Below are 13,102 nucleotides of genomic sequence, written 5' to 3' on the forward strand. Positions count from 1 at the left end.
ATGTGCTGCACACTCACATGTATGGGGTTCCACAGCAGATGACCAAAGGACACTCTCTCCTCACCGCTGATCATTATAGATGGCAAATTTTGTGGTATCAACAACACACTGGTTGGATATTGGAGGACTGGAAACAAGTGTGCTGGTCAGATGAGTACAAATAGCTGGTGCAACATGCTGACTGATGGCTTTGTGTGGACAAGCAGCACAAGTTCATAGAGTCCACTACTATCCAGCAGGTGGAGGTGGATGCATAATATGGGGCATGTTTTGCTGGCAAAAACTGGGTTTCCTGGTGTGTAGGACCAACTACCAGCAGATCTTAGGAGACCATATGCACCCTGCCACGCTGCATTTTTTCCCAGACAGAAATGGATCTTCCAAAATGATATGTGCAGTGTCATCAGGCGCATACTCTAAACGAGCAGTTTGAGGAAAACAGTGAGGATATCACCCATCTTGATCCACCTCCAAATGTGCCGACCTCAATCCAATTTAACACCTGTGGGATGTTTTGAAACAGGAAGTGAGACATATAGGATGTAATCAATCTATTCTGACACCGTGGAAAGCGTTACAGGCAATATGGCTGCAGATACCGAAGGACACCTTCAGACATCTAGCGGAGTCAATAACTAGGCGAATAGCAGTATTATCCATGTAAACAGTGGCCTAACATGGTATTAGGTAGGTGGTCACAATTCAGTGATCACTGAGTGTATTTGCATATCCAGCTATTGTCGTCATCATCATATTCATCCATTTGGCTGTCTCTCTGCAAATAACAGTTTGACACCCATTTGGCAGATTTTCATGAAATTTTATATTTGAGCCTTTTAAAAACATTTGTCAAGCAGCTCTAAATTTCATTAAAATCAGACAAAAAGAAATCCAGCAATTATTTCTTTTTTCCACACAATTTGTACAAAAAAAAAGAAATTTGTGGATTAAATGTAGTTTTACTGCAGTATTGTTAGCTTTAGAGAGTCCATGCGCACTTCACATGTATTGTTATCTAGGACTTATGAACATGGTGTCACTTGAACAGGTACATATATACAGAGAGAAAAAAAATTATACAGGAGCAGAGTAATAAACATTACACAGCTGTAATTAAACTGAAGTGCTCAATTTAGAAGACATAACTATAGAGTTTTACTGAGCATTTTATAATATTATAATCTTCTCAACCCATCTGACTAATTATTTCTAAGTCTTGGTGCAATACTATGGTTTGATTTCTATCGTTAACTACCCTACCAACCCTTGTATCATCTGCAAACTTAGACAAACTTGATATGTATTCATCAATATTGTTAATAAATATTGTATACACTAAGGGGTTCTGCACTAAACCCTGAGGGACTCCACTAATAACATTCATCCAAGAAGAGCAGTCCATGTATAACCACCCTCAGTCTTCTACTACTCAACCATCCCTTTATCAGAAGCAGTACTTTCCCTAACACTACACTGCTCCAATTTGTATAGCAGTCTTTCCTGTGGATAAGTATCAAAAGTTTTTATGATAGTTAAGTGTATTATGTCAAAATTATTTTTTGCATCAGATCCTTTGTTACTACATCACACATATAGTAACTAATCGGAGAGCTGTCTGAACAGGCCATCAGTAGTTATGTCATGCATACTTAGTGAGCCAATGTGGTTCATCCCTTTCCTTCTAGTATTAATGTAAGCAAAGAACTCTATGCTACTTTTTTTTCTTTTTTTTTTTTTTTGGTAGGACTAGTGCTCATGTTCGTATTTAATCACATTATTCTAGTGCAAAATATTTTCTAGTATTAGTAAGCAGGAAGATTGGTGAGGATGTTGGTGGTGGGGATTCACATAATCAGATTATTGGAAATTGTCTATTAAATAGAACTTATCATCAACAGCACAATTCTTTGGTGAATTGTCAGGTTTCTCCTTGACTAGGCACCATGGTTGCTAAAAGACAAAGATACTAGAAGAACCCAACAGTAATGAAGATATTCCGTTTTCAAGGAAACCGAATGCCTAACTACTGATTCTGAAAATTAAGGTATGTCCATCAAGTGCCATCTATTGATGTGAAAATAGCTACATAAGATCAAAGGCATTGCCTGGTATATTCCTGAAAAATATGAAGTGCAAGTAATAATCAAGATTAATACTGCACTGTAGTCTTACCTGTAAAAATGGGTGGTCAAAGTATCGCTCCTTGCCTCCATATTTACCCACTGATTTAGTTTGATCCGCCCACCTAGAGAATAATTTATTGAATGCTCATTAAATAAAATCATAGTGCTGTAAACAAAGTCTGTCAAAACATAAGGACAGCTTATAATTAGCATCTGTTTTTTCCAGTTTTATTTACTGCAAATTTTTATGGTAAAAATCAACACTTAACCTCATATTCTTAAATACATAGTAATGATTGCATATTAACACAATCATAGTAATGATTGTGTTAATATGCTTAAAAGTAGAAATCAGTACACCAAATCAATTCGTAACATAAGAAATATCATACAACCAGTTATAATTTAAGTAAATTTTTTTCCTCTAAATCTTAAGTTTTTTTTTTTTTTTTTTTTTTTTTAGGGAATTTTTAGAACATACAGAATTTTTACTATTTTCTTCTGGTCTTATGGTAACTCCTATGAAGTGCCATACATTTTTAATAGATATAACATTAAATAATTTCCCACTTATAATCACTTTTTTTTTTTTAAGTACCAAATAGGAATAAACCCATACACGAAAACTGCTTGATTAGCAATTGGAAATTGCTAATCAAGCAGTTTTGTTAACATCACAGAAATCATTCCCAGTACAGATAATGTTTATTTCATAATTAACTGAAACCTTTGATGGCCACTCTTTACAACTCAATATCTAGCTATTCATTGTTGCGTTTAACATTTAATTATAACACCATCTCATTGTCCATGAAAAGGGCAGCAAGATTAGTGAAGGAAACAAAAGTACGCTCTTACCAGGAAATGCTTCAGTCCTGCAAATTGCAGCATCTGGAGACTATGTATCTGCAAGGAGATCTGATTGAGGTGTTTAAGGCTTTGAATAGATTGAGTATAAATTCAATGCCAATGGAATCCTTCCTCTTGTGCAGACTACACACAAGGATACATTAATTTAAATTGAAGGATGGTTGCAGGATGGATGTGTGGAAATTTGTCTTCAGCTAGTAGGTAATTGATTGTTGGAACAAACTTCCATCTGACATTGCACAGGTGAGTACTTTGAATAAATTACAGGAAGAACAAGATAAACCTTTAGAGGGAATGGACAGGTGATATGGGAAGCACTAGTTTTTTTTTTTTTTTTGGATTTTTTTTTTTGGCTGATGCTATAGCTTGCTTTCTTGTACCATTAATAATAACACATAACAAAATACATTTTGGAATTAAAATAACTACAACTATGTTCTAACACTTCACAATAAAATCAAGAATTTATTTTATCAGAATGTTTCTCACACCTTTGCATTAAATACTGTTTATTTATAATAGGATAACAGCGTTAAAACAAACAAATGAAGTTTGCTTTAATGTAAGTATAAGAAAATAAACAAAATATACAGTGGCATACAAAAAAAAATTGCATCACCTTAAGAAAAGTAACATTTGTAGTGAAATGTATAAGATATTGTTTGATTACAATAATTGTTTGTCACAAAGCAAAGGTATTGTGTCAGATAAAGCTTCTATTGCATCACAGTAATTGCAATGTATTTCATCAGCAGTTTCTATAAATACAGCATTGGAAGGGTATACATGCTCATTAATATCCTGTTTTGCAGAGGTGTAAGCATGGTCCCATATGTTCAGTTGACACCAAGAAAAAAAAAAAAAAAAAAAAAGTGTAACTGTTGCTCTGTCCCAGGAAGTGCTTTCTATGCGTGCTATCACTGATAAAATAGGCTGCCACCAGTCAGCAGTATCCCAGATGCCGAAATTAAAGTGAGAAACCGGTGATGTGAAGAGAAGACCTGGATCAGGCCGTAAGAGAGCGACTACGCCCTCTTACGGCCTGATCGTAGGAGGACTACGCCCTCCCAGGATCAATATTTGAAACAGCTATGCCTTCATAATTGGCATGCTAGTGCTCCTGATCTAAAACTGGACTTTAAGGTTGCTTCTGGTGTTGAAACAAGTGCAAGAACTATCCAAAGATGGCTTTCGGAATGTGGTCTGCATGCCTATCGGCCCAAGAAGAAGCCTTTGTTGACCCAACAAATGAGAACGAAGCAACTTGCTTGGGCTAAAACGCATGTTTCATGGACAAAAGAGCAATGGGACACCGTCATCTTTTCTGACAAATTGAAATTAAACCTGCATGGCTGGGATAGGAAGCGATATGTCAGAAGACGAAAATCGGAGGAATACCATCCTGACTGCATAACACTAACTGTAAAGTTCCCCACCGGGGCGGTCAGATGGTCTGGGGATGCATAACAAGCAAAGGGGTGGGGCAAATTAAGTTTATTAATGGAATGGTGAATGTAGAAACCTACACTGCTATCTTGGAGGAGTGCCTGAAACCCTTATTAGGGATCACCACACAGACATCCAAAACTGCATTTTTCAACAGAACTCAACACCTTGCCACACAGCAAAATTGGTAAGTTTTATGCTGTTTAGATTTAATGATCAGTTTGTCTTCTTGTCTCACAAGGCTTAAAACATACTTAATATTTTTCCTCCTTAAGGTACAGTCGTACCTCAGAAATGCTGGCATTACAGTGTTGGACTGGCCTAGCAACAGTGCAGATTTAAACCCTATTGAAAATTGCTGGTACCTAATGTCGTCTAAAATTACTCAGAAGAAGACAAGTAAGATTCAACTGCAGGAAGCATTGTAAGGATGTGGTACCACAAAATTGGGCAACCGTATATCCAGAAGTTGATTTAACTCTATGCCAGATTGTTGCAAGGCTGTAATTGCAGCTTGAGGAAGAACAACAAAATACTGAGGACTTATTTTGCTTATTTACAATAGATAATACTATTATGTTAACTTGTCATTTCAGTTTGTACACATAAATGCAATAAAATTGTATGTTTGGTTGTCACGATTGCCATTTGCATGATTTCTCATATTTCCATTAATCACACATTTTACCCTTTGGGAAGATATTTATGGCAATTAGGTATATCAGGTGGAGTCTTTTTATTGGATTTCATTCACAGAGATATATATATATATATCCCATCTAACAAATGCATTTTGAACATTACTGCAACCCACAATACATTATTTGCTAAAAATTCACAAGTGATGCAGTTTTTTTGTCCGCCACTGTATTTAGGTATAGTTTATATATTTTATTGTTTATTTGTAACCGTTTAAAATTACAAGAAATAGGTTAGGAATAATAAGAATTTCTTGCAAGAAAAATTCAAGTCTTTTTTTTTCCTCTCAACAGAAAGGTGCACCATTGAAATAATCACATTATTATCTTGTTGTTACAATAAATCAATCATTCATTACAAAATGATTAAAGAAAAACAAGCTAAAAAAAAAAAAAAAAAAAAATTTGCTTAATATATCTGAACATTTAAAAAACAAAATTTAAATCATCACAGAAAATACATACTCTACATACAGGGTATCCAGAAGCAGCCCCAGGTCTATCAGTGCTCTGTGCAAGGTTTTTTTGTTGAACCCTCTCAGACTCAGAGGCAGATTTAACGGCAGGCGCACGCCCTGGGTCCCAACTTCTGAAGGGCCCACGCAAAACTCCAACAAATTAGTTGAACTAATATGTTCAACTATTAGTTCAAAACTTTGATTATTATTATGCTATTATTAATTATATTATACATATATTATATTCAAATTTTATTGGAAATAAAACATTAGTAGTACATAATATTTTTTATTTATTTAAAAAAATGGTTAACATGTATTTTTATTTTCCCTGTCTCTCTCTTTTTTTTTTTAAGGGGCCCAGTATTTTCTTCTGCGCCCGGGGCCTCAACCAACCTTAATCTGCTACTACTCGGACTTGAAATTTACAGCAAATCAGTGAATTGTCGGGGAATTTTGCACCCCCCCCTCTAAATTTTGGCACCCTGTTTGAGGGGGAAATTGCTTGATTGTGCCTTAAGCCAGCCCTGACCTGGATGTCCATTCATCCCGGTGTCCCAAAACTCCTTTTTGGGAAGCTTAAATGTCCCAGTTTCTTGTTATGAACATTTTTGTACAAATGTTCATAACAAGATATGAACAAGATATATGCAGCAATACCTCTCTTAGCAAGGCTTCAAACAGCACAAGTTTCACTATAACACAGTTTTCAATTAAAGCAAAAATTTACTGTACATATTAAAATTCATTCAATAGCCTAGGGGGCCCTAGACACGTACTCTACATATATGCTGCACTGTCGTAGCCTAGGTATGTGTACATATATGCTGCAGTGCCAACTCTATTGTCTCACGTGCACATGTGCCAATAGCTCCCCTCAGGCAGTCAGCAGCAATGTGAAAGTGTTCAGTAATCTTAGTTCTGTCCTGACGAGATGACGTGATGGTTTTTCAAACTTTTCATTTCACAATTTATTTTTTATCCCTTTAAATACAATTGAAAATATATCTGCATCTTTGCTAGAAATCACTGCCAACAACATGTGTTCTGTTTGGCAGTATGTTTTGTCCCATTTGGCAATTGACTTCACTGGTTTTGAATCGCAAGTTCAGACAATTGTCGAAGACATTGTGAAGATCAGAAAAGACTTGGGATTCGAAACGTTGGACGCTGCCAATGTACATGACTGCATTGACTCACATGCAAATAACTTAGATGATGCAACTCTCCTTCAAATTGAGGAGCAAACTGTATATGAAGAAGAAAACAATTCTGAAGTAGCTAACACTGAAGTAGCACCAAAAGAATTTTCAACAGAAGAATTGGAGAAAGTTTTGCAGGGGGTGGGGTTGACATGGCCTGCGAGGTGATTATGAATGGAGATCCGAATGTTGAACATAGCATCAAGATACAGTAAATTTTACAAGATGGGATTCAATACTACAAAGACTTGTATGCCAAGAAAAGGAAGAGGCTACTCCGCCAGACTTCATTATTGAAATACCTAAATAAACAATAAAGCATTTTTCTCTTCTCTCATGATGTTACCTTTTCATTAATAAAATTTTTGCAATATTTTTTTATTTCAAATACTTTTAATTGACTATCAAGTGCAAATTGTTTACAGATTTATTATAATTATACCTCAAATCAGCACAGTTTCGGGTTTCACATAAGTTTTGGTACCAATTATCAGTGCTATGCAGGGTATTGCTGTGTGTGTGTGTGTGTGTGTGTGTGTGTGTGTGTGTGTGTGTGTGTGTATAAAATATTTTGTATAATATTGAAGATAATAATATAGAAGGTAATTCAAGCAGACAATACCAAGCTGGATTTAAAGAAACGCAAGGAATATAAATATATTAAAAAAAAAAAATATATATATATATATATATATACACACACACATATATAAATAAAGCTTATCGTTGTCTACCCACAATCTAGATGACTTCAACCACCCAGACTGAAGGGGAAAAAATGACAAGGAGTTCTCTGTTTCTGTAATGATCAATATCTGCTAAGATATATAAAATATAAAAAATCCAGAGATTAAGTAATTTGAATCTAAACCAATTAAAGGTAGTTAATTTTTTGAATCAAAAGGAAGATATTATAAATGTAAGCATATATTGAACATCATTGACCCGACAGAGAACGTAATTTAATAATTAAAATAAGAATAAATGTAAAGTATAAAGCACATCTACCGTATCCAGGACATAATGTAACAACTAGTCGTTATGAAATAATAATCCCCTAGTGAGTATATATGTGGTGACCCCTATGTGATGGATATGGTAAATATAATTAATTAAAGTTAAGTTAACGCAAAGAGAAACATGCAGATAGTAAGAATAAAAACTAATAGAGTAGGAATAATAGAACCTGAACTCCAATAAAGGTGAAAATATAGTAGTATAAATAAGAAATAGTTTCTCCTACATCCTCGGATTACCCTAATAATTTCGGAGAAATAAGAACTAAGTGTAGAACAGCTGAAAGACAAATACAAGATATAAGTTGTAGCTCAGGTATGCCCAGGATCGCAAACCCATTCCTATAGTAGGACCCTGAGCTGAATTTGCATGTCACCTTAGCGTGAACTTTAGTATATACAGTGTGATTATAAAATAAGATAAGATAAAATAACATAAAATAAAATAAAACAAAATAAATGATACACTATAATTTGCAGGCCGGTGGGTACCAGTTTTATAAACCATAAGACACCAAGAAAGAAAAGTGTATCCTATGTACATAATATACATGGCTCTAAATCCGTAATTATGGTAATTATATTGAAGCAATGGGTTCAGAAAATAAATTTTGAAATTAATTATATCGATCGCCTTCCTGAAGTGGTATTTCAGGTAAGTGATAAGGAAATTATTATTCATTGACTTATTGTACAATGCTTATGTTTGCTGAACAGGTTGTGTTTTTATTGCAAATAGAAGCAATCCTCAGACACTGGGATAAAATGATATTAGCATGCACTGATTTTGATATATTAGATCTCCAGTTTTTATAGCCGACTACATTGAAATTAAATGTGCCTCTTTTATTATATACGTTTACATTATATCATTATGGAATATTTCTAAACGAAGATCCAGGTAATTTGCAATAGTATTAGAACTGTGAGTTTTTTCCAATAAAAGTTCTTCTGGATATAATTTGCTGTAATCCTGAACGAAATGCGGACAATTAAACACACATAGATCATCTACGTATCTGAACATAAGTAGGTTATCTTGGAATGTTCTTTCTGTAGAATATAGATAGATTTGCAATTATGCAGGATGCCGGACTTCCCATAGGGATGCCAATCACTTGTAAGTATAACGAAGTTCCGTCATATACGTAATTCTTAAAAATACATAAATTTATTAGAGTATCCCAGTAGGTTAAATCAAACTTTATAGCATATTTATGTTCCAAATATAGTTTTTGGAGAACATCTTTTAAATTGTCGAGATTGATACTAGTGAATAAACGGTTAAAGTCAAATGTTTGTATCTGCTGAATATTGTTATTTTTTATTGCATTTAAATCGGTAAGTTATTTATTATAATAGTTTTATTTACATTATTTAATACAGTTTTAAGTAACTTTTCTAATGTTTTACCTGGAATTTTAGCATAACTATCTCTACATGTTATGAATCTAAATGAAATTTAGGTATACCATATATAAATGGATATTTTAGGTTACTGTACTTTAATTTTTTATACAATGCTATTAGTTTTTTTTTGATTATTACATTAGGGGAAGATGCAATGTATTTGTATGTGCTACTGGACAGTTCATTTTTAATAATTTCTATGTAATATGACTTACATATAATTGCAGAATTGCAAGCAGCTTTGTCAACTGGAGTAATTACAAAATGTTTATGTATTTCTTTGAGCTGCTTATTTATTAATTTTGTATTATTTAGATTATCCGGTATGAATTTCAATTGATTATATTTGGTAAATATAAGATATTTAGCACTGTGAACAGCACATGTGGTATGCCTCAACCGGTATGTTATATTTGTATGCAGATCTTATGCAGTATTTTAATAAATCTAGATATAACAGTTTTTTTTAAAAGTTGATTTATTAATAGGTAGATTAGGTTGAAACTTAAAACCGAGTGATAAAATATCTCTAAGCTCAGGATATGGGATTATATATAAATCGCCGGTTATAATGTGGTTATGGTTAGGATCTACGTATCTAAGAAATGAAGGCTTGCAGCAAACACATATATCCTGTCCAATATTGTAAAGGTTTGTAGCTATTATTTTATAGTTACATGATTTAAGACCAAATGGTTTAGCATATCTAAATCTGATATTAATATGTAAGTTATTAATAGGTAAAAAGTCATTATGTAAGTTAATAGTTCTATGTATATCCAAATTATCCATCATTTTATTTTGAAAATAAAATGATGGATAATTTGGATAATAAGACAAGGACAGAGTTTTCTGGTTACTTGTTAATATTCAAAATATTAATTCTGAATTTAACAATATCTAGTATAATGTGCATAAGATTTTTTGTTTGTTTGGTTTTTAGGAGCATTAGCAACTGAGGCCATATTGCTCCTGGGATATGCGGTGGTCATTCCTGACCTTTCCACATCCTCCGTATTTGGTGGTCACGGGCTCGAACCCCAGTCTAATCAAGAAGCGTGTGCTACGCACTGCTGCTCCTGCCCACGGAGGCGCCGAGTGTGTGCATAAGGTGACAAGATCCAAAGACATAATTATTGGCTTTCCTACTTAGGGCTTTGAGTGCACTAAGTTTAATGCTGAAGAGTGTATTATGTATTTTTACATGTTTATAGGATCGGTGTCCCAAATTTTAAATAAATCTGTGAAATCGCCTAGCTGTTCTCGGTCGCTCTTAAAAATGTTTTAGATTTACTATATTATCTTTTTCATTTAAATTTATGAGTTTAAAAATTTGAAACATATTATAAACAAAAATATCTTTCAAATTATTACTCATGTATTTTTGATTAACTCTGTTATTCAGTCCTTATGGATATAGTGTTTTATCTAACACCGGGGGCTCACATCTGGTGAGTATGGGCTTGGTAAACCCAGGGTCCTGAGCTGGATATCATCATTCTTCTCTTTCTTGGTGATTCCTTTCTACTTCTCTCTCTCTCTCTCTTCTCTCTCTCTCTCTCTCTCTCTCTCTCCTCTCTCTCTCTCTCTCTCTCTCTCTCTCTCTCTCCTCTCTCTCTCTCTCTCTCTCTCTCTCCTCATCTCTCTCTCCTCTCTCTCTCTCTCTCCTCTCTCCTCTCTCTCTCTCTCTCTCTCTCGGGGGGTAACTTGGGAATTTTTTTTTTTTTTTTTTTTTTGGCTGGTGCAGCATAAGCCTCAGGCTTCCTTGTACCATATGGCCATTAATAATAATAATAATAATATATATAAATAAAATAATAAAATATTGTAACATGCTAATTTCTTCTTGCAGTAATCCTTCATTTGTGTTAATAATTACATTAAGTATTGAAATGAAAATATTACCAAAAGTATGTTTTGGAAATGTCCTAAATTCAGTATCATGTTCAAGATTACCTGTTTCTTACTAGACTTGTTATAGTAAGTATTAACGTCTGAACGATGTAAATTCGTTCTGATATGTAAATTATTACTGGTTTGACCAATATATTTAACATTGCAAGTACGACAAATGATCATATATATAACATTATTCATTTTGCAAAATATTTGCGCATTTATATTAATTGTAGCATGATTTGGATGCATATAAGGACAAGTAAGACAATTTGTTATTACAACGTTGAAATTTAAAAAATGGATCTCTGATATTAGAGCCAGAAGCATTATATGCTAGATTGCTCTGTGAAGTGTGTGTTATTTGTGTATGTGTCAGTGTATTAACATAGTTAGGAGCACTATCCAGAGCAGAAATAGTCTCCTCGGTCAAATTTAGTTTACTCTGCTGATGTAGCATGTTATTATTAGTTTTTAAGTTGCATATTTAATATGAACAAAGTTAATGTCAATTGTTAATATATAACCAACCCAAATGCGTATTCATAAAATCCATGAAGGTATAAATTAAGAAATACTTATGTTCAGATACGTAGATGATCTATGTGTGTTTAACTGTCCGCATTTCGTTCAGGATTACAGCAAATTATATCCAGAAGAACTTTTATTGGAAAAAATTAACAGTTCTGATACTATTGCAGATCTTCGTATAGAAATATTCCATAATGATATAGATGTAAACATATATAATAAAAGAGACATTTAATTTCAATGTAGTCGGCCTTACAAACTGGAGATATAATATATCGAAATCAGTACATGCTAATATCATTTTATCCCAATGCCTGAGGATTGCTTCTATTTGCAATAAAAACACAACCTGTTCAGCAAACATAATAGCATTGTACAAGTTGATAAATAATAATTTCCCTATCGCTTACCTGAAATACCACTTCAGGAAGGCGATCAATACAGTATAATTAATTTCAAAAATTTATTTTCTGAACCCATTGCTTCAATATAATTACGGATTTAGAGCCATGTATATTATGTACATAGGATACACTTTGCTTTCTTGGTGTCTTACGGCTTAGAAAACTTGTACCCACCGGCCTACAAATTATAGTGTATTATTTATTTTGTTTCATTTTATTTTATCTTATAATCACAATGTATATACTTAAGTTCACACTAAGATGACATGCTTGATTGATTTTGATTTTTTTTTTTTTTTTTTAGGAGCATTAGCAACTAAGGCCATATTGCTCCGGGAATATGCAGTGGTCATTACCTGACCTTTCCGCATTCTCCGTATTTGGTGGTGACGGGCTCGAACCCCGGTCTAATCAAGAAGCGTGTGCTACGCACTGCTGCTCCTTCCCACCTGGCTACAGAGGCGCCAAGATGACATGCAAATTCAGCTCAGGTTCCTACCTATAGTAGGAATACTACCTATAGTATTCCTATAGAATGGGTTTGCAATCCTGGGCATACCCGAGCTACAACTTATATCTTGTATTGTCTTTAAGCTGTTCTACACTCTTTGTTCTTATTTCTCCGAAATTATTAGGGTAATCCGAGGATGTAGGAGAAACTATTTCTTATTTATACTACTATATTTTCGCCTTTATGGAGTTCAGGTTCTATTATTCCTACTCTATTAGTTTTTATTCTTACTATCTGCATGTTTCTCTTTGCGTTAACTTAACTTTAATTAATTCATTATATATTTATTTTTACCATATCCATCACGTAGGGGTCGCCATGTATATACACACTAGAGGGATTATTATTTCATAACGACTAGTTGTTACATTATGCCCTGGATACGGTACATATGCTTTATACTTTTCATTTATTATTATTTTAATTATTAAATTATGTTCTCTGTAGGGTCAACGATGTTCAATATATGCTTACATTTATAATATCTTCCTTTTGATTCAAAAAATCAAATACCTTTAATTGGTTTAGATTTGAATT

The 13,102-nt window shown here is 33.7% G+C and overlaps 1 protein-coding gene across 1 annotated transcript in view; it reads right to left on the bottom strand.

The window, feature by feature from the left end:
- LOC150074937 (solute carrier family 35 member F6-like) overlaps positions 1-13,102 on the bottom strand; it is a 107,536-nt gene that overhangs the window by 65,657 nt on the left and 28,777 nt on the right. Inside the window, exon 2 of the mRNA XM_090389387.1 lies at positions 2,173-2,245. Coding sequence (XP_090245513.1) covers positions 2,173-2,245 — 73 coding nt within the window. The remainder of the gene's footprint in view (positions 1-2,172; positions 2,246-13,102) is intronic.

The sequence above is a fragment of the Mastigoproctus giganteus genome, unplaced genomic scaffold, assembly GCF_048544385.1.
Source record: "Mastigoproctus giganteus isolate SK-2022 unplaced genomic scaffold, ASM4854438v1 scaffold_15, whole genome shotgun sequence".
NCBI classification, from domain to species: Eukaryota; Metazoa; Arthropoda; class Arachnida; order Uropygi; family Thelyphonidae; genus Mastigoproctus; species Mastigoproctus giganteus.